The sequence below is a fragment of the Amborella trichopoda genome, chromosome 4, assembly GCF_054954075.1.
Source record: "Amborella trichopoda isolate Santa Cruz 75 chromosome 4, AtrichopodaSantaCruz75HAP2 v2.0, whole genome shotgun sequence".
Lineage (NCBI taxonomy): Eukaryota > Viridiplantae > Streptophyta > Magnoliopsida > Amborellales > Amborellaceae > Amborella > Amborella trichopoda.
This window is the reverse complement of record NC_142339.1, coordinates 49,452,108-49,475,925: the sequence shown is the minus strand read 5'-3', so window position 1 is coordinate 49,475,925 and position 23,818 is coordinate 49,452,108. Positions and strand designations below refer to the sequence as shown.

At 35.7% G+C, this 23,818-nt stretch overlaps 1 protein-coding gene across 2 annotated transcripts; it reads right to left on the bottom strand.

The window, feature by feature from the left end:
• Positions 1 to 6,179: 6,179 nt before the first annotated feature.
• LOC18429007 (oligomeric golgi complex subunit) lies at positions 6,180 to 22,428 on the bottom strand. Of its 2 annotated transcripts, XM_006838309.4 has the most exons (11): positions 22,191 to 22,428; positions 13,261 to 13,313; positions 12,758 to 12,905; positions 12,487 to 12,594; positions 11,443 to 11,510; positions 10,193 to 10,316; positions 9,932 to 10,078; positions 9,310 to 9,573; positions 8,686 to 8,970; positions 7,468 to 7,620; positions 6,180 to 7,056 (listed from the first exon to the last, which is right to left on the bottom strand). In XM_006838309.4, exons 1-11 carry the CDS (start codon positions 22,404 to 22,406, stop codon positions 6,535 to 6,537), a joined length of 2,088 nt encoding a protein of 695 aa, XP_006838372.1. In that variant the 5' UTR covers positions 22,407 to 22,428; the 3' UTR covers positions 6,180 to 6,534. The 2 variants fall into 2 exon arrangements, with proteins under 2 accessions (XP_006838372.1, XP_020520068.2); XM_020664409.2 differs by lacking the exon at positions 13,261 to 13,313.
• Between the last annotated feature and the right edge of the window lie 1,390 nt (positions 22,429 to 23,818).

The window sequence follows — 23,818 nt, the reverse complement described above, 5'->3', positions numbered from 1 at the left end:
TTTGTAGCCATGAACTTGGCTTGGAAGGAAATTAAAAGTGAATGCGGTAAAATAATTTATGAAGGCTAAGCATGTATTTTAAAATTAAATTTGATGATTAAAAAAAAGCCTAAGTCTATGAATATGGTTTTGAGAAAACCACATAGTCTTGCAAGGTTCATTAAGTCTTTATGAAAATCATTTTAAACTGTCATACTATTATATAATTATTGCTTGTGGATGCATATATATGTATACCAAGTCAATTTTTTTTTATTAAAAAGAAAGATATTGTATCTTGAAGGTATTTATGAAAGTGGGAGAAAAACTATCATGCATTTTTTAAAAAAATACCTATATGCTTTGACCCATGTTTCTAGTTATTTAGAATCTTTGATTATCTAAGACTTTGAACCATAGGGAATGTTGTAAGAATGCGATCATGTTAGGCTTCCCTGACACATATTGTGTTGATTAGATAATTTAGTTTTTATGAATTTACTATCAAGATGTCTAGTGTGGTTGCACCTTTGTGGTTCATGAAAGGTTTTTGCATATTGTGAAACCAACGGGTATTGAATTACATATTGCATGAGACTTGATATGCTACCTCATGATATAGGCATAAGAATGTTGAGAACGTATATGTTGTATGTGTAATAATTGAGTGGGGGCTGCTACAGTCCCACGTTTTTTTAGCTGCTTAGATATTCAGATATACAGGTGCAAGCTATCTCACAAATCCAGATGATGCGAAGTCTACATCTGGATATGTATTCATGCTTGGAGGGGGTGCGGTTTCTTGAAAATCAAAGAAACATAATGTGACGAAATTGTCCACCATGAAGGCAGAGTACGTGGCGTGCTGTTTGGTGATCGAGGAGGCTGTGTGGATTAAGAAATTTCTCAATCGACTTGACTTTCACCTCGTACGTTGTGAAGCAGTAAGAATTTTCTGCGACAGCACGGAGACGATATGCGTGTCAAAGGAGCCACGATTCCATAAGAACTCCAAGCATATAAAAACATCTTTTTATCACCTGAGGTGAGATTGAGAAAGATCGAGATCCAGATAAACTAAATATTCTAGTGGGAGCACCTGCTAGTATTTGACATGCTAAATAGAACAACCGACTATAATGTTGTTCACCCATGGAACCTAAATGTTTGATGCTGGTTGTATGGCTATAAAAGGGAGCGGCTTATTTGAAGAACTCTTTTGAGCCCATGAACCTACGACCCTATGCGATGAGGGTACGTGATGATCTTTTGTTACAATAGGTCCATGATTCACGATGCAATGTGAAATATGAGCGACGACCATTTTTGGGATGAGATCTGAACAGCAAAGAGAAAAATGGGTTACCTCTATAAATCATTTTGTGAAAGGATTGGTGGCGAAAACCATGATTTATGTATTGAAAGAATAAGTAAAAATGCTTGAGAGAGATTGTAATTGGAAGAGAGAGATGGAAATGAGAGAAAGTGAGAAAGAGATAATGTAAGGCCTATAAGGCCAAGTAGGAGATGTTGGGTTTATGTGGCCTTTAAAGGCCTTATGAGTGCTTGTAAAATGAAATGATATAGTGGAACATGAACTCAGTGGGAGTGTGGTCCCTCGTAGACTATACTAAGCAAACGATAATTTGTTGATACCGATCTATGCTTAACGATCTAGGCTAGTCGATTGGGAAAAACCCATGTTAAGCATGAAGAACAAACCGATGAGGGTTTATGGGTTGGCCCTTGATGAGGTCGGAGAACATGCCCGGATGAGTGAGCCGAGGGACTGTGTGACCTTTGTATGTGATGGTGGCCTACAGAGACAGGGGCCAAAACCTCATCCATATACCATCACATGGCATGCATATCGATAGATCGTTCGGAAAAGCCAGAAATCCACATTTTAGGATGAAGCGTATGCATGTGCGAGAGATACCCCTATGCACCATAGGAGCTATGGTCGCATCAGGTTTAGGTGACCTTCACTCATCTCTAGGGGCCAACCTGAAATCCATAAACTGAGATTGCAATCCCTTGGCTCATCGGTCAGACTTTGGTGACCCGCTAATGAGCCCTTGCTTGGACTGTGGGTCATGGGAAACACTAAGTCGGTATGATAAAGCAAGTGTAGTATGTAATCCACAGTTGAAGGTGGAGTGCCCCATGATTGTCGATTCCTAAACCATATGGATCATTTTCCCATCAAATTAATTTAATTGTGTTTGTTTTATGATGAAAATTATTTTAAGATTATTATTTGAATTTTTATAAACTCCTGGATATTTTATTTATAATCTTTGGATTTAAAATCTTTGGATTTATAAAAGTAAATATATTGATTTTACAATTATTTAAACATTCAAATAATATTCTAAAATTATTTTATTAATTTTAAATATATAAAAATATCATAGGGGCCCATTGTGCACATAGGACCGCCATATATTTAGAAGGTGGGGCCCATGAGTGCCTCCCTTGGGTGGCACGCCCCACCCTTATTCTCTTTCCTATTTTTGGTGATATGACATGTGGTCATATGGTTGGAAGATATTAGCTAAATGTTAACTTGATATATCTTTGAAAGATTTTGTGGAAAGATTGAGTAGATTTGTGCTATTTTATGGTATGCATAATATTTTGATTAGATTTAATTTATTTAATTTCTATTGATGGGAAAATGGTTTAGGACAGGGGATAATGGTTCATGCATCTTCCATAATATTGATGGCCCATCTATGGAATGGATGGCTCAGATCTCTCACCCCATAAGTCACCTTTGATCGACGGTATATATTTAATCTCACAAGAAGAGGCAAGCAAAATCCTAAGAAACCCTAATTTTATTCCAAGCCTATAAAAAAAGATTGCCTCTACCAAAAAAAATCTCTACACCGTATCTTTCTATCTCTTTCTCTTAAGAAAGTTTATCTCTTTTATGTTTGATCTCTCTCTCCCACATTGTGAAAGAACCTAAGGGTTTAGGTTATGGAGTTCTTCTCTCCTATTTCTCAAATATGGATTTATGGCTATGGGTTTTAGGGTTTAGCAAAAAGAGAATCCATCTCTCTCAAACTAGGTTGCTAAGAGAATTCACCTAGGGTTTGAGTTTGTAATCAAAGGGGTTCATGTTCTATTGGTGTAGCTTGGCCGAAATTTGTTTTCCCGGTTCGAGATTGAAGTTAGACCATTGATCCCCCGCCATCGGATAGTGGTGACTCGGTGTGGGGTGTAATAAACTCGGTTGATGTAATCTCCGGCACTACCGTTTATTTCTTGCAATCTTATCTTTTATTCTCAAGCATAGTGCATAGTTGTTTCAATGGCATCAAGTTGTTAAGATCTTGATTTTATTGTTATGTTGATTTTATTTTGAAATTTATCTTATTATAATAAAGACCACATGTAAGTGATCTTTTGCCAAAAGAAAGGGGTGAAGAAAAATATATATATATATATATATATATTCCCCGATAAAAGATCACATATGTCTATCTTTTAGTTCTTGCATGTGTACCTTTCATATTTACTTTCTCCTCTGATAAAAGACTTTTTTTTCCACTTTAGAATCACCAGATGAGTATTTTCTAAAGACTTTAAAAATTTGAGTTTTAAAACACTTAGATCGACCATCTAAAAATTAGATGATCTCCCTACAATTTTAGAACCTTATTTTTATACATACACTCATAAAATATGAACAATCTGTTTTTTTTTTCAAGGTTGGAAAGGTTACATCTCTAATATCTGAGGTCCTAGGTGCATGCACCAGCTGGAGTATATAATCTTTTGAAAAGGAGGAAAATTTCAATTCTAATTCTAGTACAGAATGGTATTAAGACAAAACTAGGGTCCTATAATTAATTTATTGTGGCAGTTAGTTCGGTTGTAGATATCTGACATGCATGATGGTAAGTATCATGTGCCATCCCTTGGAATTCAAGGACATGGCAGTGATTAAAGGAAAGGTGATCTCCCTTGTCACCAATGGTGGTCCTTTGATCTCTCTCATAAAAACAAGGCCTACAAGGCTGATAATGGTAAAACTCGTGAATGAAATTTATTAAGGGGGGCGGCGGTTATTTAATGGACAACACGGTGTCAATCTTGCACCTGGAATTAAGGCGCGTCTCAAAAATTCAGTGGGAAGATTGTTTCGACTCAAAAATACCCTCAAATTGGGCTTCAAAATATATGGATATAAATATATATATATATATATATATATATATATATATATATATATATATATATATATATATATATATATATATATATATATATATATATATATATATATTTCAACTAATAAAAACACTCATCATATAATGTATTATTTGAACCGTTCATTTTAAAAAAAAATTAGTAATTTATAAATTTGCTTCATCTGCACTATTTTAGAAGTTTTAAATTTCATAATTAAAATGACAATATATTTTGATGCTATTGTAAGGTTTTTCCAAACTGAAACTGCAATAGTTTTGAAGTGCACCTTACTTCGATTGTTTAAACTTGATGCCTTATATAAACCCCACTCCTTGGGATTTTTGTTTCGAACGATGTGAATCTCATCGAAAATCAAAGGAATCAGAGGATGTTAGAGGCTGGGCGAAGGTGTTAATTTTGTTTACCAATAGACGCGTACGACCATCCCAAAGGCCCTAGGGATGTAACCCCGTGGCCTAGGCCCAGTTGGTTTTGCTCTTAGCTAAGCCTTAAATAGTGAATTGATGCCAAAGAATTCAAACTATTTAATGTTTCAAAAACCGACGTTCCCGATTGGGAATCAGTCATGTGATCATCTAGTTCCCACACCCTTGTTATTATTTTGTCATTTTTTATTTTGATTTTTTTCTTTTTCGGTCCATTTTGCCAATCCAGTCCAATTTTTCCATAATCGTTGGTTTTCCTGGCCCTATCATGCGTCTACTTTGAGGAATCAAAGGCGCATTTTCACGCTTTCTTGCTATTCTAGGGACAAACCAAATGCAACCTAGCTTGAAAATCTATTTCTACCTCTTATTATGAAATTTAATGGTCCAAAAATCATATAAATCAAATAGAAAAATTAAAAGTGAACGTTAAAAACAATGTGTTCTAAGATGCATTATATTGTATACGTCTTGAGGTCGAGATAAACTGTTATATCAAACATTTTTCGATGGGATTATGACTTGTGCTTTACATTTATAAGACGAGGTTGATGCCTCGCATAAACTTTCTCCCAATATTATAATAAATAAAGGGAAAAGTTTATATAGAGCCGAGGAAAAAATGGATTTCAAGTTTTGGAAATAGTGTATTTTGTAACACAATTTTGGACCGTCAATTTTTAAGATTTTCAAGTTTTCATAGATCTATCAATCTACACTATTTTTTTAACTTTAAAATTTATAAATAAATAAATAAATATATCTTAAGGCTATCACAATGATTTTTAATATTAAAACCACATTTCTCAACACTATTTAAAGGTAGGCTCTAATTTGATTGTTTAGAGCCTAAGCTCAATACAAACTACACCCATATATAAATGAGAAAACCTTCCACGTAACCCTACCCAAATGTATATTATATGTAACCCTACCCAAATGTATATTATATGTAACGCCTGATCTCAACCTTCATATCTAAGTAGATGGCTTGAGTCACAATGTCACAAGTTGGCTCTGGAGCATCAGATCTTGATCCAATGGCTTAGAGTGTTTTATTTTAATTTTTATTCCATAAATCATTTGCAGCGGAATTTGGAATATTTATATATCTGACATAAATGATCATTATAAAAATAAGAGTAATGATCCTATAAGACCCTTTTCCACCCATCTGTATAGGACTTTAAAGAATCACTATTAAAATTGACACGAATCTCTATAAAAATTATTACATAAATGTGGGATTGGACTTTTCTATAGATTCGTACCAAATTTAATGATGATCTTTTACAATCCTACACATATGGGTGGAGAAAGATCTTATAGAATCATTTCTCTAAAAATAATACAGCATATGTCATTTGATAAAAATTACCTAATGGTTTTTTACCTTCATAATTTTTTTTTGCTGTGGGGCCCCCACTAAGAAGATGGGCCACCCCAAATTTCAGCCAAATTTTTTTTGTAAAAAATAAGTTAAAATCTAACAATGTCTTAGCATGACATTGTGACATGAACATTCCTAGCCGTAGATTAAGATCGAAAGGCTGAAAAGTGCAATCACATGCAATTTATAAAATGTTGAGGTCACACAAAGCTTTCCCTGCATAAATGTGTATCATCCAAATCATAAAAAAAATAGACATATACAACTCTCTCTCTCTCCCCCCCCCTTGACGCACGCACTGAAAACAACACAACAAAGCCATACCTTTTTCTAGGAACGTTTAACAAACAGCCCAACACTATTACTCGCATTTCACTCATTCTCTCCACCCTAACCCACAAACCTCTCTCTCTCTCTCTCGACATGGACATTTTGTTATTTCATTTCATCGAAATTGTACAAAAAATAATCTCTCATACAGACACACACACCACAATGTTCATACAAAAAACATCAAATTCCTAAAATGGTCTTTATTCGATCAGGTGGGTGCCTCAGCATGGACTTTGGATCAGGATACTGGTTCTTAGGATCCGTAATCGCATTGTATATGAGTTCATATGCTTCTGATAAAGCCCTTGCTACAAGCACACATGCTTCTGTTCTCAGTTGAGGGACCTGCATCTGCTCAAACTCAGGAAGAGATCCTTCACTACTGGTCAAGAGCATGAAGAAAGCTCTCAAACATTCGGATATCACAGTTGGCTCCATTCCTTCGACTTCAGCCAAGATCACAATGTCTTCTTTGCCTTCCATTGTATTTGAGTCTCTTATATAGGCCATCTTATCTAACAAACCACATCTCTCAAGAATAAAATTGACCTCTTTATCGACTAGTGCATTGATGTTGACCTTGATCATGTCTTTAAGGTTGCTCACATACTTTGCAGCAACATCAAGTCCTAGCAAAGGTTGTTGAATAGCTGACAAACAATTGATGAGGAAAATCTTGGATGGGCCTTCTGTGTTTCGTATCTGCTGACAATATATAGAGAATCAAAAAATGAGGGTTGGGGGGGGGAGGAGGGGGGGGGGGGGTGTAAATACTTCCAACATTTCCACAAAAAGAAAACGAAAATAAAAGAAGGTAAGCAGAAGAGTCTGACTTTCTAAAGGATTAGGCACATTGTGTCCTTGGTATGTCAACACATATCAAGAACCATTGAAAAGCGTGTCCAAGTTAGATAGAGGGCCAATAATTACTAACATAAAGAATCACAAATTCAAGAGGCAGCCACTCTGCACCAACATGATTCTGCTTGTGAAAAGCAAATGATTGTACCAAAGAATACAAGGAACTAAACACATGATTCTGCTTGTGAAAAGCAAATGATTGTACCAAAGAATACAAGGAACTAAACAAGACAGAGATGAACAGGTACTGACCTGGGAAGATGGTACTGACTTATTGTTTCCCAAGAGTGCATCGACCGATGAAGGAGATTTAGTAAGATGACTTGAATCAGAACTCATTCTATGTCTCCTAGATGACTGAATAGCACCTCTGGATTTATGAGACTCCGCAGCTTGCTCACACATCTACAACATTAACGGTAAAATGGATTGACAGAAAAAAATCAGGAAATAGCAAGCATAAACTGCACTATGAGACTACTTTATGTGCCAGTATCTATGCAGTTCACAGTTACAAAACCAAAGAATGGGTCATCACATGGTGGAAAATGAAAAAAACCATGATAGAAAACCTAGCACATAAAAAGAGAGAAAAAATTGAATTATCATGCATTTCAATGCTCCAATCAAAAAGAAGGCTTCAAAGAAGACTATAATACTCAACCCACTTTCCATAATTCAGGTTAATAAAATACAGACATGCAAACTGAACAGTCACAGACTGAAAGTTCTAAGCCCCCACATTGCTATTCAATAATTCACTTCACTTAATTGCTGAACTCCATCAGAGGAATATCCAATATTAGCTTGAATCACAATGCATTGATATCCAAGTTTTAAGATTATTTACAACTTATGCCATGGAATGCGTCGACGAGAAAAGGAATCCATACCAAGGTATCAAATGCACAAATATCCTGTGAAAACTAAATGGTCTCCATCAATAAATATTCTGATATAATGACTTAAAACCAGATACATAAAAAAACAGTTCAATCATTTATAACTGCAAAAACTGGAACTTCGTCGCCAATAATCTATTACATGAGATTGGTAACTGATATCCCCAATTTTCCACAGACACATTCTCCTAAAAAGAAACCTATAACATAGTCACTCCTACAGAAAAAACATCCAATAGCCAAACCCAATAAAAGCAGTTAAGATTGTCCATTATCTGCAATGACGTCATAAGCATCAAACCCAAAGTTCAAATTCAGAATTCAGAAATCTAAGCATCACCTTTTGTTTCTAAAACATTTCTTTTGGACAAGTACCAAAGTTTATGATATAAACATGTGTGTGGTAAAAATCTATGATCTTTTTAACATAGAACTGAATTTGAATTTCCAAAGAGCGTATGGAAAACAAATAAGAAATCAATTCAAATGGAACGCACCATTACTGAGCTTCACCGTGCCAAAAGCATCAGGAAACAATCACTAAAGAAAAGGAGAAATGTACGCATACCTGAACGATAGGGTCCAATAAAGCAGATATGACTGGCTCGAAGTTGGGCTTCTTTCCTGAAGCAGATACCATCATGCTGTTATCTGTATCAATCAATTCAAGCAAAACTGAAACTCCTTCTCTTACAGTAGGCGGAGGGGATAGATCAACTGGTACGAGGGTAGGATATCTCAAGAGCTTGTCCCCTCGTGTTTTCAGAATGTCAAAGAAAGTCTGCTTAGCTGCATCCTTGAGATGCCAAAGCGTATTACAAAGGGCTGTCTCTCTCCCTAGCAAGTCTGCAAACTATTGAAATGAAGAAGCGAGAGAGATAAGAAACTTGCAACATCTCAATGGTTAACCACAAGGAGTATATGGAAACATAGTATAAACCAATAGAGTTCTGGAAACCTCGGTCCATTGGAATCATCACCGCCCAATCATCTCATGGACAGCGGAGGGAGGGTGGAACCCATCATGGGGGGCATGCCTTTGGTGGTGCAACTGTCTCCATCTACCATCCATTATTTTCAATGGGCAGTGATGCCCAACGGACTGTGGCTTTCCATAGTCCATCAAATTGTAGCATACTAATGGATTATATAACATACTGAACCCAAGCACAAACATATATGAACTACTTACGGTGTAACTGTAGAACTCTAGCATGTTAGTGAGTTTATATGACAAAAGAAGGCTGGGTTGAGATTGCAAAACTTGTTCAACTCTCACTTTAAATGGGCGGCACACTCCTTCAAATACTCTATCAAGAACAAATCTTAAGTCAGAATCTCCTTTCATCAAATCAATATCCATGACCTTGGTGAACCGCCGAGCAGTTGGTCCTGTATCAACTATTGCATCCGGATCAAACAGTACAAGTACAAGTTCTCTTTCAGATGCCAAAGCCTTCTCAAAAAGAAAAAGAAATGCAAGTCAGTGCCCCATAATTAAGAATGGAAAATATACCTAGTCCAATAGAGTATACAAAACAATAGTCTAAGGCTACACAAACTGTCCATCTTCATGACAGATCGTTGTATCTTAACTGGGATGTAGCCCCAAGGGGAAATTCGCCCCAGCAGGAGTTAATCTCCAACTGGGGTGTGGCCCCAAGGGGAAATTCGTGCAGGCAGGAGCTTAGCTCCAACCATCTGCCAGTGCGATCAGTGTCGATAAACACTTGTACAGTTTTCCATGGTCCATAAGAATATGGTGTATGTGAGGAATACAATCCATTTAATATAAAAAAGGTAAGTATGCTGACCTGATGTAGCCATCCCAACATATCACCAACATAACGCAAAGGATCATGAGCATGCACTTCAATAGGTCGAGGAAGGCCTCCTGGTCCCCCACGTGTAAGAGCACTTATGAATCTCCTGAATAATGCATTATGCCTCATGTTTGCCACCTGAAGGCATGTTAATATTCAACCTTTTAAACTACTCAAAGCTCAACATTTCCTTTTCAGACATTATTTTTACCACTATTGGATGGTGACTTTGCAGTGTCTATACAAGCATACCTCTTCTGCGCAGTACTTAAAAAGAACAGGCCTCTCCTTCAGGCAGCGAACAGCAGTCTTCAAAAGCTCACTTACTTCCGGATTATCGTTATCACCCAATCTTCTACACTCAGCCTGTACCCATCTGTATTTATGAAGAAAATTGCATACAGCCGCATTTACAGCAACAAAATCGCATTAAGAAATAAGTAGAAAAATTTTAAATTAATATGAATTCTATGAGCAATACTCAATATATTCATTATGAAATGTTTGGCTAGATAACATAGGACCCTACTTCATTAGACATAGACTTTGGCAATAGAGAATGTAAACAATTAAAAAACAACAATACACAAAAGTGAAGGGCAAAGGATAAGCACATAAATTTTCCCAATAACAAAGATTATGAAAACAATCAAAGTGAATTAATGAAAATCAATCAAACTAGAGCAATGTATAGCATTAAGTAAAGAGCTTAAGATAGAAAACAATTTACATATAGGCAACAAGAAGCAATTTTGTGCTACAGATACCACCAAAATGATGTGAATAATCTCTATATTATATTTTATTATTCATCCAAATGGATAAGAAATATTCGAATGCTCTAGGATAATAAAGAAGTTCAAGATCTTGAGAATCCATGGCAAAGTGTAAATATAGCAAGAATTTTAAAAAAATTCACATCAGATTTAAAAGTATTATCAATTTTGACTATTAAAGACATAAACGGTTTCCCATTTGATGAACCCTGAGGATGCAAGCTCATGTGCCATGGTCCCTTCTAAAAACTGGTGCCGTTCATCACCTATGTTCTCCATAACTATCCCACAGGAGATCCTTTCATATATACCATGGGATGAGGAACCCACCCTTCTACCAAGCAACACAAAGGATATAAAAATTGCATTTCCACATAATCAGGTGTACCTCTACTAACAATGTATTAATGCATTTTGATAAGAACAGAAAGAATGTACTGGTAATAAGAACATAAAGATCATTAATAAATAGCATGATAGTCTAACATGTGTTTGTGCATGGCCATCCCCTTGCTAAGAACACACTCAAGAACTGGAAAACCTACAACAAAGCATATCCCTAGAATACCCATAAAACTGCCGTAGAAACTTACCTCAAAGTAACCAACCAAAAAAAAAAAAAAAGGAATTTTGAATTATAAATGTTTGATAGCTGCTTTCATTATAGGGCACCTAGGGGAAAAAACCAATCACCTAAGGCTTACTTTAGAACTACATTCATTTCACCTGCACAAGCGCTCATAAGCTCCGTCTTGATAAACAGACATCATATCCATAAGTTCCAAACCTGCACGCTGGAAATACAAAATTTGATGTGAATATCAAAATCCATGGGAGAACCAATATTGACATTATAACCAAAGAATTATCTAACAAGAAAAGATCCTGGAGGTTATTTACTCAAGAAGGGTAGAGTTCACGAATTTACTCTACAAAGAGAGAGAACATTATTTTCAATACACAAAACGATTTTATGACCAGTAATAAAACAAAAAACCAGAAAAGACTTTAAAAAATACAAGTACATTTTCTAAAACAAATACAAAGGCATTCAAATCTACGATCATTATTGCTAGCCTATCAGCAAAATCATCTAATCTTAGAAGCCTCAAAACACTCTCAACTCTGAACTCATTCCATTACCTTCATCATAATCCTTCTAAGCCAATGCCCCATTGAGGAAACCATCTCTCTTCGTCAAAGTGTTATTCCAATGAAATTAGCAATAATTTGTTTTGAAATGTAATTAGCAATAATTATACAGGTATTCTAGGTTTAATTTTTGCCAACCGACTTCTTTTTTAGCATTCTGTTTTTTATTTTTTGATTAATCAACCTGTGTTAGAAGCAGGATTCTGCACTCTGGGTGCAAGTTGATGTATGTTGCGATACTCTATTGAAACTAGCAAGAAAAAAGGGGAAATTAACCAAGTACATCAAGGGCTTGTACCAGTATATTGTCCAGAAAGGTCCAATTACAACTTGCATTAGTGTGATAAATATCAACTCACACAGAAAAGGCATTAATCATCACTTCAGCTACACAGAAGAGTCCTAGAGGCTACACAAACATAAATTTGAAATTTCCATGGTTCAGTCACTGGATATACAAATGTTTTTCTCAAATCATGCCAAGAAAACACATTACAAATATGTCATCTACAAAGGAAGAAATGAAATCTAGAGATAAACATGTTTTGCAAACATCATCCCATTGAGTTCTTCAGAATAATGTAATAACCATCATCTAAGGGAATAAAAAGGAACTACCTGGTGATGGGTCCGAAGCAACATTTTGCAATTGGCATGGATTTCTTGAACATGAGCCAGTGCCTTGAAAAAGTTCTCATTCAAGTCTTCCTCTCTCAATGCATTGACCTAAATTCATGGTCACCACCATCAGGTTGGAAATTACAATAACAACAGTTTTTTTAAGAACTTCCAGAACTGAAAACCGAAAGTCCAAGACATCCATGGGCCAACTACAAAAAATTTGATTTAAATAGACAAAATTTGCAATGGGGGACTGAGTAATGGCAACCTCTTCGCTAGATAATTGATAATCTCGAAGAAAACATGATATAATCTCTTGACGTTGTGTGGTATTTTCATGCTCCTGTTTGAGCCTCTCTGTTGTACTAATTATGTCACCTGTAGTTGCATTGCAGCTGTTCAATGCTTTGGCTATCCTGCACAAACAGAAGCCAATTTAGCACTCAAATAATAATGCATTATACATTTCCAAACACCTTTTTTCACTTTTCATAGAAAAACAGAATATTATTGACCCAGTGGCCAATAAGGTAAATGCATGATAAGTTCATATATTTAAGTAGGGTAAAATTCCAGGCTGCATACTTTCTAACGAGATACGTAACCCCAAGTATGAGACAGTGGAGAGAGAAGGAACTCCCCAATTGCCATAATCAACTTGTTTACAATATAATTAACCATGACAGGATGCAAAATTCACTTGAAACATGGAAAGAGTCCACACACAGAACAATGGTACAAATGAGAAATGCTAAGAGAAAATGTCCTTACTTGTCACAACACTCATCCAACACATTAACTTCCTCCTCTACTCTATCCAATGCCTGCATCAAATAAAACAAATCCCACCATTTACACCAAACTTCCCTCTCCAAACAAACATAAAGAATAAAATTAAAAATAAATAAAAGAAGGGGGGAACCCAAATGAAGAAGGGGAATGTTCATACATAACGACAGGATCAAAAACACATCAAATTGTTAAATCAACTCGCAAAAGCAACTACACAAATAGAGGAGGAGATGTTCACGATAAGAACAAGCTTGTTCGATTGGAAAGCTCTCTCCAGAGAGAGCTTTCCCATATGAAAGCTTCGTCACATGGGCAAGTGCTGTCATAACGAATTAAGTACAAAAGTACTTTCTCATGAAAATAAACTAGAGGGGAGTTTTCGGCACACTGTAGCAGTTTCCCAAGTCGTATAAAGTTCAACTCTTTCCCATGAAATAAAAATGGGTAAGCTATGGTCCAAAGGGAAAATTCTCTCCTAAAGACTACTTTCCCGCACAACAAATGTGTGCTAAAAGAATCTCTAAAATGGTAAATACCCCACAAAGAAAATGTTGAATACAAATAGAAAGAAGTTACAATCCTCTTTTATTTTATGGGATTGTATACTATGAGACCATTTATCATTATTACAAGGTGGTCACAATCACTCCTAGCCATTAGATGTCAAATTGGTTAGCTTGATGTATGTTACAAAGTTCAAGATTTTTTTTTTTTGAACTTTAAGTTTAGTCAATGACACACTTGCAATCATCTTATTTAAATTTGACAGGCAAAAGTCATTGTGAGTGACCTCCTTGTACTAAAAGTAAATGGTCTCTTTGTATACTTGTCCTTATTTTATTATTAGGCTTTTCATCATGTAAACCATAAAACATAGAGAAGAGGGATGCAGCTCAAACTCCATGTTCCTAAACCCTACTACTTACTGGTACCACCATGATTAAATACTTATGAGTTCTTACTTGGAACTATGCTGCATTGTTGGATTCTCTGCCTGTACTTGCCAGATTTTTTATGCAATGAATTCTTGCAATTTTTGTGCAGTAGGACACCTATGTCATAATATTTGAATTTTGATTTCACTCAGCAATGCTCGTTATTTTGTTGTGATAGTGAGCATAATGTGTGTGTGCACGTGTATGTGTGTGTGTGTGTCTCCTTTTGTGTGCATATACATAGGCAATTGCTGGAATCACCGAAGACGTTGATATGACCAACCAAAATGCCAACTCATTGGTCATCCAGCCAGTCACCCCTTCCCATATTCTGAAGAAACATTAAAATAATAATTGTGGATTCCTATAAAAGAAAAACTCCCCTCAAATTTTAGAGATTTCCTACCTTGTTCCTTATTCCCGCTTCTCCCCCTCTCTTCTATGACTGCTAAGGAGTGACCTTTGCTTTCTCCTTCTACCTCCTTTCTCTTTTCTATGCTTGCAGAGGTGTTATGCAATGACTGATTGATCACAGTCTTTTTTCTTAACAAACAACAGAATGGTCAGATAAGCTGGCATTTTTGGATGGCCTCATCAATGCCAACGCCTAGCGTGTGTTTATAGTATTTTCTTTTCGGGGGGGGCAGAAGATTTTTATAATTTTTTATAATATCATTAAATTCTATTTCATCATTAGTGGGTTCATTAATAGGGTTATCTTCTAAGGGGTTAGAAACTAATTCTATAATCTGTACTCTATTTTTTAAACTTATTAATTCATTACAAACCTCATTTATCTCATGTCTTAGTTCAGAAAGAGAAGGCTCTTTATTATATTCCTTTTTATTTTCTACTCTTCTGAGGATATCAGCAAAACTATAGTCTTCTCTGGTATGTACGAGAGAAGTAGAAGATTTATTATTTGTCTTAGCTATATGTATGTATTGGACTAAAGCTTCTCGCTTAGTTTCAGGATCAGTTATTTTATCAATTAAGTCTATAATCAGATTCTCTTCTTTAGCAAGGGTATTACAAAAGCATGTAGTTTCAGGATTATCATTATTATAATCAAAGTCTGAACGACTAAAGATTAATTCTTCATCCCTGATTTCTCCTGTTAGCATTTTCATATCAGAATCGGAAGAACTTTCAGAAGATTCTTCATTAATTTGTAATATATCAACAATTGCTCTTTAATATTAATATCTAGTTTTTATCTTTTTCTTAACTCTACATTTATTTTTATAATGTCCTACTTTGCCATAGTTATAACAAACTGGAATTCTCCTTTTTCCCTTATTTCTAAAAGAGGCATTTTTAGGGGAAAATTTTTTAGAAGTTTATCTTTGATAGAGGTTTTATTAAGTCCTGTCCTATTGATATATTTTTTATTTTTAGACCTTTTCTTGCCAGGATCTTTGGAAGAAGGTAGGGTATTAGACCCAAATTGTTCACATAAGTCTCCTAATTCTTTTCTTCCAGTCATCCTTTGTTTTTCTAGCTGTCTTTTTAATTTCAGATCTGTACAGAGAGCAAGGCCTTCTGCACATATTTCCGCAGATAATTCCCCTAGAGTGTATAAAGAATATGGAATAATTCCACTATGTTTATTTTTGAGCCGCGTCTTGACTTTCTCAGCAAAAAGATGAGGCAGACTTGCAATAATTTTTTCTTTCCAATGGTCTGACTTACTGTCTTCTCTAGAAAGGAGTCTAGAGAAAAACACATCTTTATACCACTTGTAATGAGATACTGTCGGGCATCTCAAATTAGAGAGTAGGTCTTCAGACCTAGCGTCAAGCAAAGCAGTACTCCCTACAAAGTGGAGTGTAATTGTATATATAAGAGTATTAACAGCATCACTTTCATTATTTATTATATCCTGACCAAATTCATTTTTGACTGCCCATTGCTTAGTGGCACCTAAAATTTCATTTTTTGTATTTTCGTCCATGTGGTAGTCCCACCATCCTCTTAACCATCCAGTAAATCCACAGATGATAGCTTTAGCTATTTCTTGATCTTGGTTTCCGTTTATTTTGCAGGCAGTTGCATACATGGTCTTATGTTTCATAAGATCAAGAATTTGATTTTCTAACATTCCATCAATATTCCAATTTACTATAGATCTTCCAGAATAGGATATAGAACTTATAATTAAATCTTCCTCAAATTGGAGATCTACAAGAGTAGGCCTAGGATAATACATTCTAGTTTGAGAAACAGGCCTAAATTTCTTTCCATAATCTATTTTATTTATTTCAAGACTTTCTGTTTTGAAAGCTTGTTCCATTTTATCTAGATCATTATTAGAAAAAGGTTCTTCCTGAAGAACCATAGCTCCTTGGTCAGAACTATTTTTAGGAGTTGTCCCCTTTTCTTGGCTAATCTTTTAACTAGCTCATCAACTAAATCTTCATTATTATTTTTCTTCTTTATACCTTGCCGGTATTAAGGGGGATGTTACCCCGCGTAAAAATGTTCCTGAAGCTACTAGGGAGGAAATTATACAATATTTGAGTTCAGGGAAGCACAAAAAGATAGAAAAGGGTAGATCAGCCAAGACTCCTAGGGCCCCATCTGCACATACTAGTAAGAGGGAGGTAGAAGAAGAGGATGAAGAAGAGACAGATTCAGAAGAAACAGAGGAGGACAAATGTTATATTGAAGAGGGAGATAACTCTGATGATGATAGCCTCGATTCTGATGAAATGATGAAGCTTATATCCTATTCCTTCTGATGATCATGATGATTGAAGAGTGAAGACTCTTAGTGTTGACTATTGATTGTTGTGTTGACTGTTGAGTGTTGACTATTGTGTCCTAGACTCTATATTTTCTGAATTTCTGTATATTTTCTTTTTCTTATTTTTAATTTCTAGTTCTACCATTTAACTTTTGTGTGTACAGTCTACAGTGTATCAGACTATCAATGTATGCTTGTATGGATTTACTGTTTTAGCATTGCATGAAAATATGGATTATGGTCTTATGGATTATCAAAATTCTCTTCTTGCCTTCGATCGTTTTTTTTAACTGGGATTATGGTCTTACGGATTATCAAAATTCTTATGGATTATGGTTTTATGGATTATCAAAATTCTTATGGATTATGGTCTTATGGATTATTAAAAATTCTTATGGATTAATCATTATCAGTCATCACTCAACAATTTTTTTTTTTTTCGACTGGGGGCCTTGATCCCCATGGCCGCCTGGGTGCCGCCTAGTGCCTTTTGAAACATTGGTACTAGACACCTAAGACAAGTACCAGACACTTGACACCAATGTTTATATCCAACCCTATAAAAGGGCTGCACACGAATCTCATTACAAAAGCCCCCTTTAATAGTCCCATATTGGCCAAAGTGCCAAATTATGCACAAAAAGACAAGAAAAATAACCATGCAGGTGTTTAAGCATCCATATATTATCCATTTGTCTATCCTTTTATCCACTTCTTCTTGCGACTCTAATGAAGTTGAACAAGAAAAAAGCTCTACAGAAGTTGAAACAAGAAAAATTTAAGAAGAATCAGAATGACTGTAATGTTTTATTGGTCATTGTGGCAGCTTTCAATCATTGATTTAAGATGGAATTGAAATTGTTTGTTTCATGGAGCATGAGAGGAAGGTGGTAGCGCACTTACTAAGCATGTTCATGACGTTATTTATGAGATTTATAAATAAGTACACCAAAAAAAATTTCCTCCTTGATGTCATCACAGGTGGATCATCATATTAATGGTGCTTCACCCGGTAGTGCACATGCAGTGTAAGATATGTGCTTAACATTTAACCTTCATTGGATGGTGCACAGTTTAAACTTGACTAACGAAATTCAAGGTGTACAACTATGAAAAGCTCGACCACTAGTGCAAAGAATTCTCAAGGTTTCAAACAAGAATAAGAATGGTACAATCATTCAAAGTTATGGTGTACAACTTACAATTTGGTGTCAAATCGCACAAGCATGTCAAAAAGAACTTTTGTTAAACGAGGAGTTCCAGTCATTGATAAATTTTACCATTAATGAGATGTACTCTCAGACTCAGATCTTTGTGTTTAGATAAAAGTGGTTTGAGGTAAGACTAAGACATTCATGAATCATCATCATTGTCAGAGCCTTATCCCAACTATTTGGAGTCGATACACGAATCATGTTCTACCATTCTGCTCTATCAAGGGTCATACCCTCAGTAAGACCATAAGTCCCCCCCATCTTTTCTAACTACTTCCATCTCTATCCTTTTGGGTATTCCCCTTGCCTTTTTAGAGCCTTCCACTTGAACCAAATCACTTATCACCTGTTGAAGCCACACCTAAGTTCTCTCGAATGTAGCCGGCATAGAGTGTTGCTTATAGGAAACACTCTAGCATGATTCAAGATTCATGAAAATTTACAGCAAAGTTTTAAGTTAGCTGCCTACCTAACACAACCCCCCTCCTTTACCCGGCCTTAGGACCGGCATGACCGCAAAGGGCCATCGAATTAGTTGATATATCCATGAATGATTTAAAAAAAAAATTACAATTTGATTCCTCTCCACATGATATGTTGACATTAAATTCTATTTTATATTTGCTTTTATAATCCCAAATAAAAAGAGTTACTCCCTTATCTGTCATGTGTAGCATCTTTCTTCAAAATATCTGACTCCAGAGTTTAGTGAGAGCAACACCATCTCCATACAGACCTCGCCACCTTCATCATTTCCCTAGAAAAGAAATATAACTTCGCATGCCCACTAACATTTTATGAAAACCCCACGAGATAAGGGATAACTTAGCATGTACCACACCTGCATATTAAAAATCCGTGACTGGCCTTTCCCTGCTATACAATCCAAATGGACATTTGGAAGAAATCTTGGATAAATGTAAAACAGATACAAAAGAAAAAATGAAACATACCGGCTCTAAGCCAATAGACCAAGAAAAATGACACACCCTCCTTTCTCTCTCTCCAACCATTGTTATCCCTCTTATACTTACTCTGCTGAAATAGAGATATTTGTGGCTTGTGAACACAGATCTAGAGAGACAGATAGATTTGGCGCTTGTAGCAGGCAAATCTAGTGATAAATAGGTTTGTGGCTCTTGGAGGGTGGGTCTAGAGAGAGATAAACTTATTCCTTGGTTCCAGTCCTATGTAAACTCCTCTGTCTTAGCTTAGAGCTCAGATTTGTACAACAATGGAGATGGTTCTAGTTCACGTTAAGAAATAATCTTCTTCGAGCATCATTAAAATTGCAGCTAGGGCTTTGGAGCTAGAGAGAGATAAGGTTTTTATTATGAAACACAGAGCTCAAACTGGAGATTGCCATAGAGAGAGAGAGAGATGCCTAGATGGGTGAGCTACGGAAGCGAGATGGCAATCAGATGAGAGCCAATTGCCCAGGCCTCTCTTCACTTCTGTGACAATTTCACTCAAGCCATCCAAACTATCCATTTAGATCAAACGGAAGGGAAAGGCCAGTCAAATATTTAACATGTGGGTGGCACGATATAGTAAGTTTTCTCATTAGACAATGGTAGTCATAGGGTAATGTTTATATATTGCAAATAAAATATAAAAATTGATAGTACATTAGGAACTAATCACCTAAAGAGGCGCTTTGATTTGAAGGATTTTGGATAAAGATTTACCAAGCAATCGAGGGTTTCAAAGCCCCAACCAAAATAACTAAACCGGGGCAGACAAGGTCTAGGACCCCGTCAACGTATTTGAACTCATCCCTATCACAATCCTTTGACCTTACTAGAAATTACTAAAACTGTGCTCAAAGCTTTCTCACTCAATAATCCCCTAGAATCTTTAAAACACATGCTAAAATGCATAAAGGTCAGGAATCTCATCCTATGGCAAGTTTAAGGAACCGTATGGGCACATAGGATTTTAGCCATAGAATTATTTTCTCTTAAAACCGTTAAAGTATTATAGGTGTACCAGCTCAGCACACCATATTCATAGGTGGTTACTTTTTGGAACACCACTTGTCCCCAAAATGCCACTATGACACCCCTCACCACAGAAAAAAAAAAAAGAAAGGGAAAATAAAAAAAACTATTGTTTGTCTTTGGAAAATAGAGAAACTTTTGATATGACTATGAGCATTTAACACTACAATAATTCATGATGGCCTATAAAGATATATAAAGCTATTTCCTTGATATGACTAATAAGATATTCAAATGAAGTCTAGAGCTGTGTCTTTGGCCTCTCATCATAGAGAATCCCAATAGATTCCTATAATAGCACTTAACAAGGAACCTCTTAATACCTTACCAACTAAAGTTGAAAATAGACCCAGACTTCTCGTATGATACACAGTGAGAAAACTACACAAGCCCCTCTAAAAGACAAGAGCCTCTCCAGTCCAACCCACAAAAGCAACCCTCACCAAGTTTCCCACCTTTTTGGCAATGACCAGTCTATATTACATGTTACGTAACAATGCCATTCAAGTTTGCTATCTCTAAAAGGTCTCCTACGTCAATATTTATGGTACTCAAACAGCAAGCCCACTCTCCTTTTTTGTATCAATAACCCTTATCAGTTTCCATAGGTTTTCCGTTTCTTCAAGACTTGCAATACCCTCAACACCTAGATGGATAAGAGGGATTCTCTCATTCATATTACTATACACCTCCTTATTCTATAATTAACTTTGGACCAGTTTACGGCCTCATTTGCACCATAAACCTATGCAGATACACCTTAAAATCTATTTTCTTTATTTATTGAGGACCCCAAAACACTTAAGACACCTGCAAATTGATCTCTACAACAAAAATGGATTTGGAGAGCCAAAAAAGCACCATAATTTGATTGATCCACTGTCAGTTAAAGAGGACATATCAGACTTTGAGATGCAGGCGAGATGGATGATCTTTTTCAGAGTTCCACATCCAGCCAGGGGATTATTTTGGAGCTTTTTGGATCCTCACCGATTCAAAAGCATGGGTAATGGCATGCAGCCCGATAGATTACTAGGTCATTCTCCTTTGACCACAAGAGGTTGGGCTTTCATAACAACTTATATATGGAGCACTCCTCAATTACTATTTCTAACCAGTTAACCACCATTGCTAGAAACAAAAACATGGGACAATATATTTATTTAGAAATGGTTCAAAGCCCAAAGGGCAATGATTAATCACGAATAACTCATCTGATTCAATTTCCTTTGGATCAAAGCTCTAAAATAAGAGAAAATAGAAATTATTTACATGACAATGACTTTACCTGAAATCTAAATGTCGAAGAAGTTTCGGTCAAAGAACTCTAGAAATCATGCTACAAATGCCCTAAAGGAAATTGCTACAAAGAAAATTAATAGAAATTGAGATAGAAAATGGGAGAAAACTGATATGTCCCTCCAATTACTACCTCAGAAATAATAATAGAAAAATCAAAATAAAAGCCAGCAACTTACATAAAAATGCACCAAAACAGAGAAAATGTGTCTTATTTATGATGACCGATAGTTATAACTAAACAAAAATGCAGCGAAAATAATTTTTTTTTTTTTAAAAAAAAAAAGGATGAATCCCACATAGCATTTTCTCAATACATAATCCCAGAAATGAGATGGTCAATATAAATATGGAAAATGGAAGAAATCCCACAAAAACTCATCCATTGTATCCCCTTTCGGGACCAAAAACAGAAGTGGAAGAAAATGGGGCAACAAAAGATCAAACTCATCACCACACATCGCCAATTCTCAGCAAAAGCAGATCACCCAACAAAAGAGACCAAAATCAAGCAAGTCTTCACAAAACATAAAATTAAAATTAAAAAGAAATAAACTCTATTCGTTACTCCATGATAGAAATCCAAACACTTGCAATCAGATCAAAATATCGCGCCATCAAATCACATCCAAAAATTTGAAATAAAAAAAAAGGGTTGAACAAAATCAATGCGAAACTAAAACAGAAATGATCGAAATTGACATGGATAAAATACCTTTTGAGCAGCTTCAGAAGCGAGTAGAAATTCTTCATTGATGGCAAGAGATCTTTTCTCGATAGTAGATCTGAGGTTTCTCCTTGCAAGCTGGTTGTTTTGGACGTAGAAAGTAGAGAGAGCATTAAGAGAATCGAGCAATTCAGGAGTATCAGTTCTGCATTCTAATACCTTCTTCAGCTTCCTGGAAAGACCAGGCGCTAGGGTCACTGCCATTCTCTCTATCTGCCAAACCCACTGCAGCTTCTTCTATTTCGTCACTTCCTATTTCTCTCTCTCTCTAAGTAACAGCAACTGCCCCTACTGTAATTCTTCTCTCTCTCTGTACTTTCCTTTAATCCCCATTCCTCACTCTGTTGAAACCTCCCAAAACAGAGCAATAGCATGTTCCAGTCGCCACAAAGAGGAATGGTAAATTACAGATAACCCCCACATTCTCCTTTCTATTGGAAAAGGGCACAGCTACCATCAGTCTATGTAGAAATGAGTCACCTCTTAAAATTCGTGAATATAAAAAAAAAAATAAACCTTGCAAATTAGAAGGACCCGGTTCCTATGCCGGCAGCCCGCAAAGTGGGCTTCGCAATAAACATATTTTTTAAAATATAATTTTATCCTAATTTTTAGAGAAAATACAATCTTTAATACGGAGATTATGAATACAAAAAAAATTTGAAAACTAGAAATAATAATTATATTAAAAAACATGGAAAAATTTTGTATAGAACCCTAACTCCTCGTATTATTTCATGGTATACCCTCTTTTCATTTTTCTGAAATGGAATAAAAAAATTTATTGGGGCTAATTCTTATGGTAAAAAAACAATAAAAGATGAAGATAAGATATGAGGGGGTACGGTAAAATCCTTAAGAAGTTTGAAAAATGGAAAAAGGTTCTAGTATGAAATAATACAAGGAATTAAGGTTCTATACAAAATTTTTCCAAAAAACATTTGAACAGTTGCTTCTTCTTTTCGACAAATGTTCGTAACTTTTATTGCTGACAAAGAAAATGAAATTACATCATTAGAGATAACAAGAGAAGGTAAAGAAGCATCACCCTTAGCCAAAGAATCTGCCAAAGAATTTGCTTCACGATACATATGGGTGAAAGAAACTACTAGATCCATAACCTGCAATCAAAAGGATCGAAGCTTCTTCTAGGGGACCTTCTCTTCTTTGTTACACCATCTAATAACATTTAAAGAATCCTTTTGAATCCAATAGTTTCTACTAAGATTCCTATCAATCAAGATTTTCACCCCACTCAGTAAAGCATTTAATTTAGCAAAATCAGCAGTTTTAACCCCAATCGGATCAACATAGGAGAATAGGATATTACCTGAGGAATCACGTAAAACACCACCAATCCCAGCTACACCTGGATTTTTCAGAGAGCTACCATCAAAATTTAGCTTCAAACTTCCACTAAGAGGCGCAATCCAAATACATCGTGGTCTATTTCTAACACTCCCAAGAAGGAAAAGGTTGCTTAGATTAGCCATAACATCAACCTTGGAGATGCCCCACCTCTCTTTTAGTAAAGACAGCCAAGACCAAATCAAAAAATTGATGTTATTTAATAATCTCTCAAAAGACAAAGAATTCCTTTCAAATGTCCTTCTATT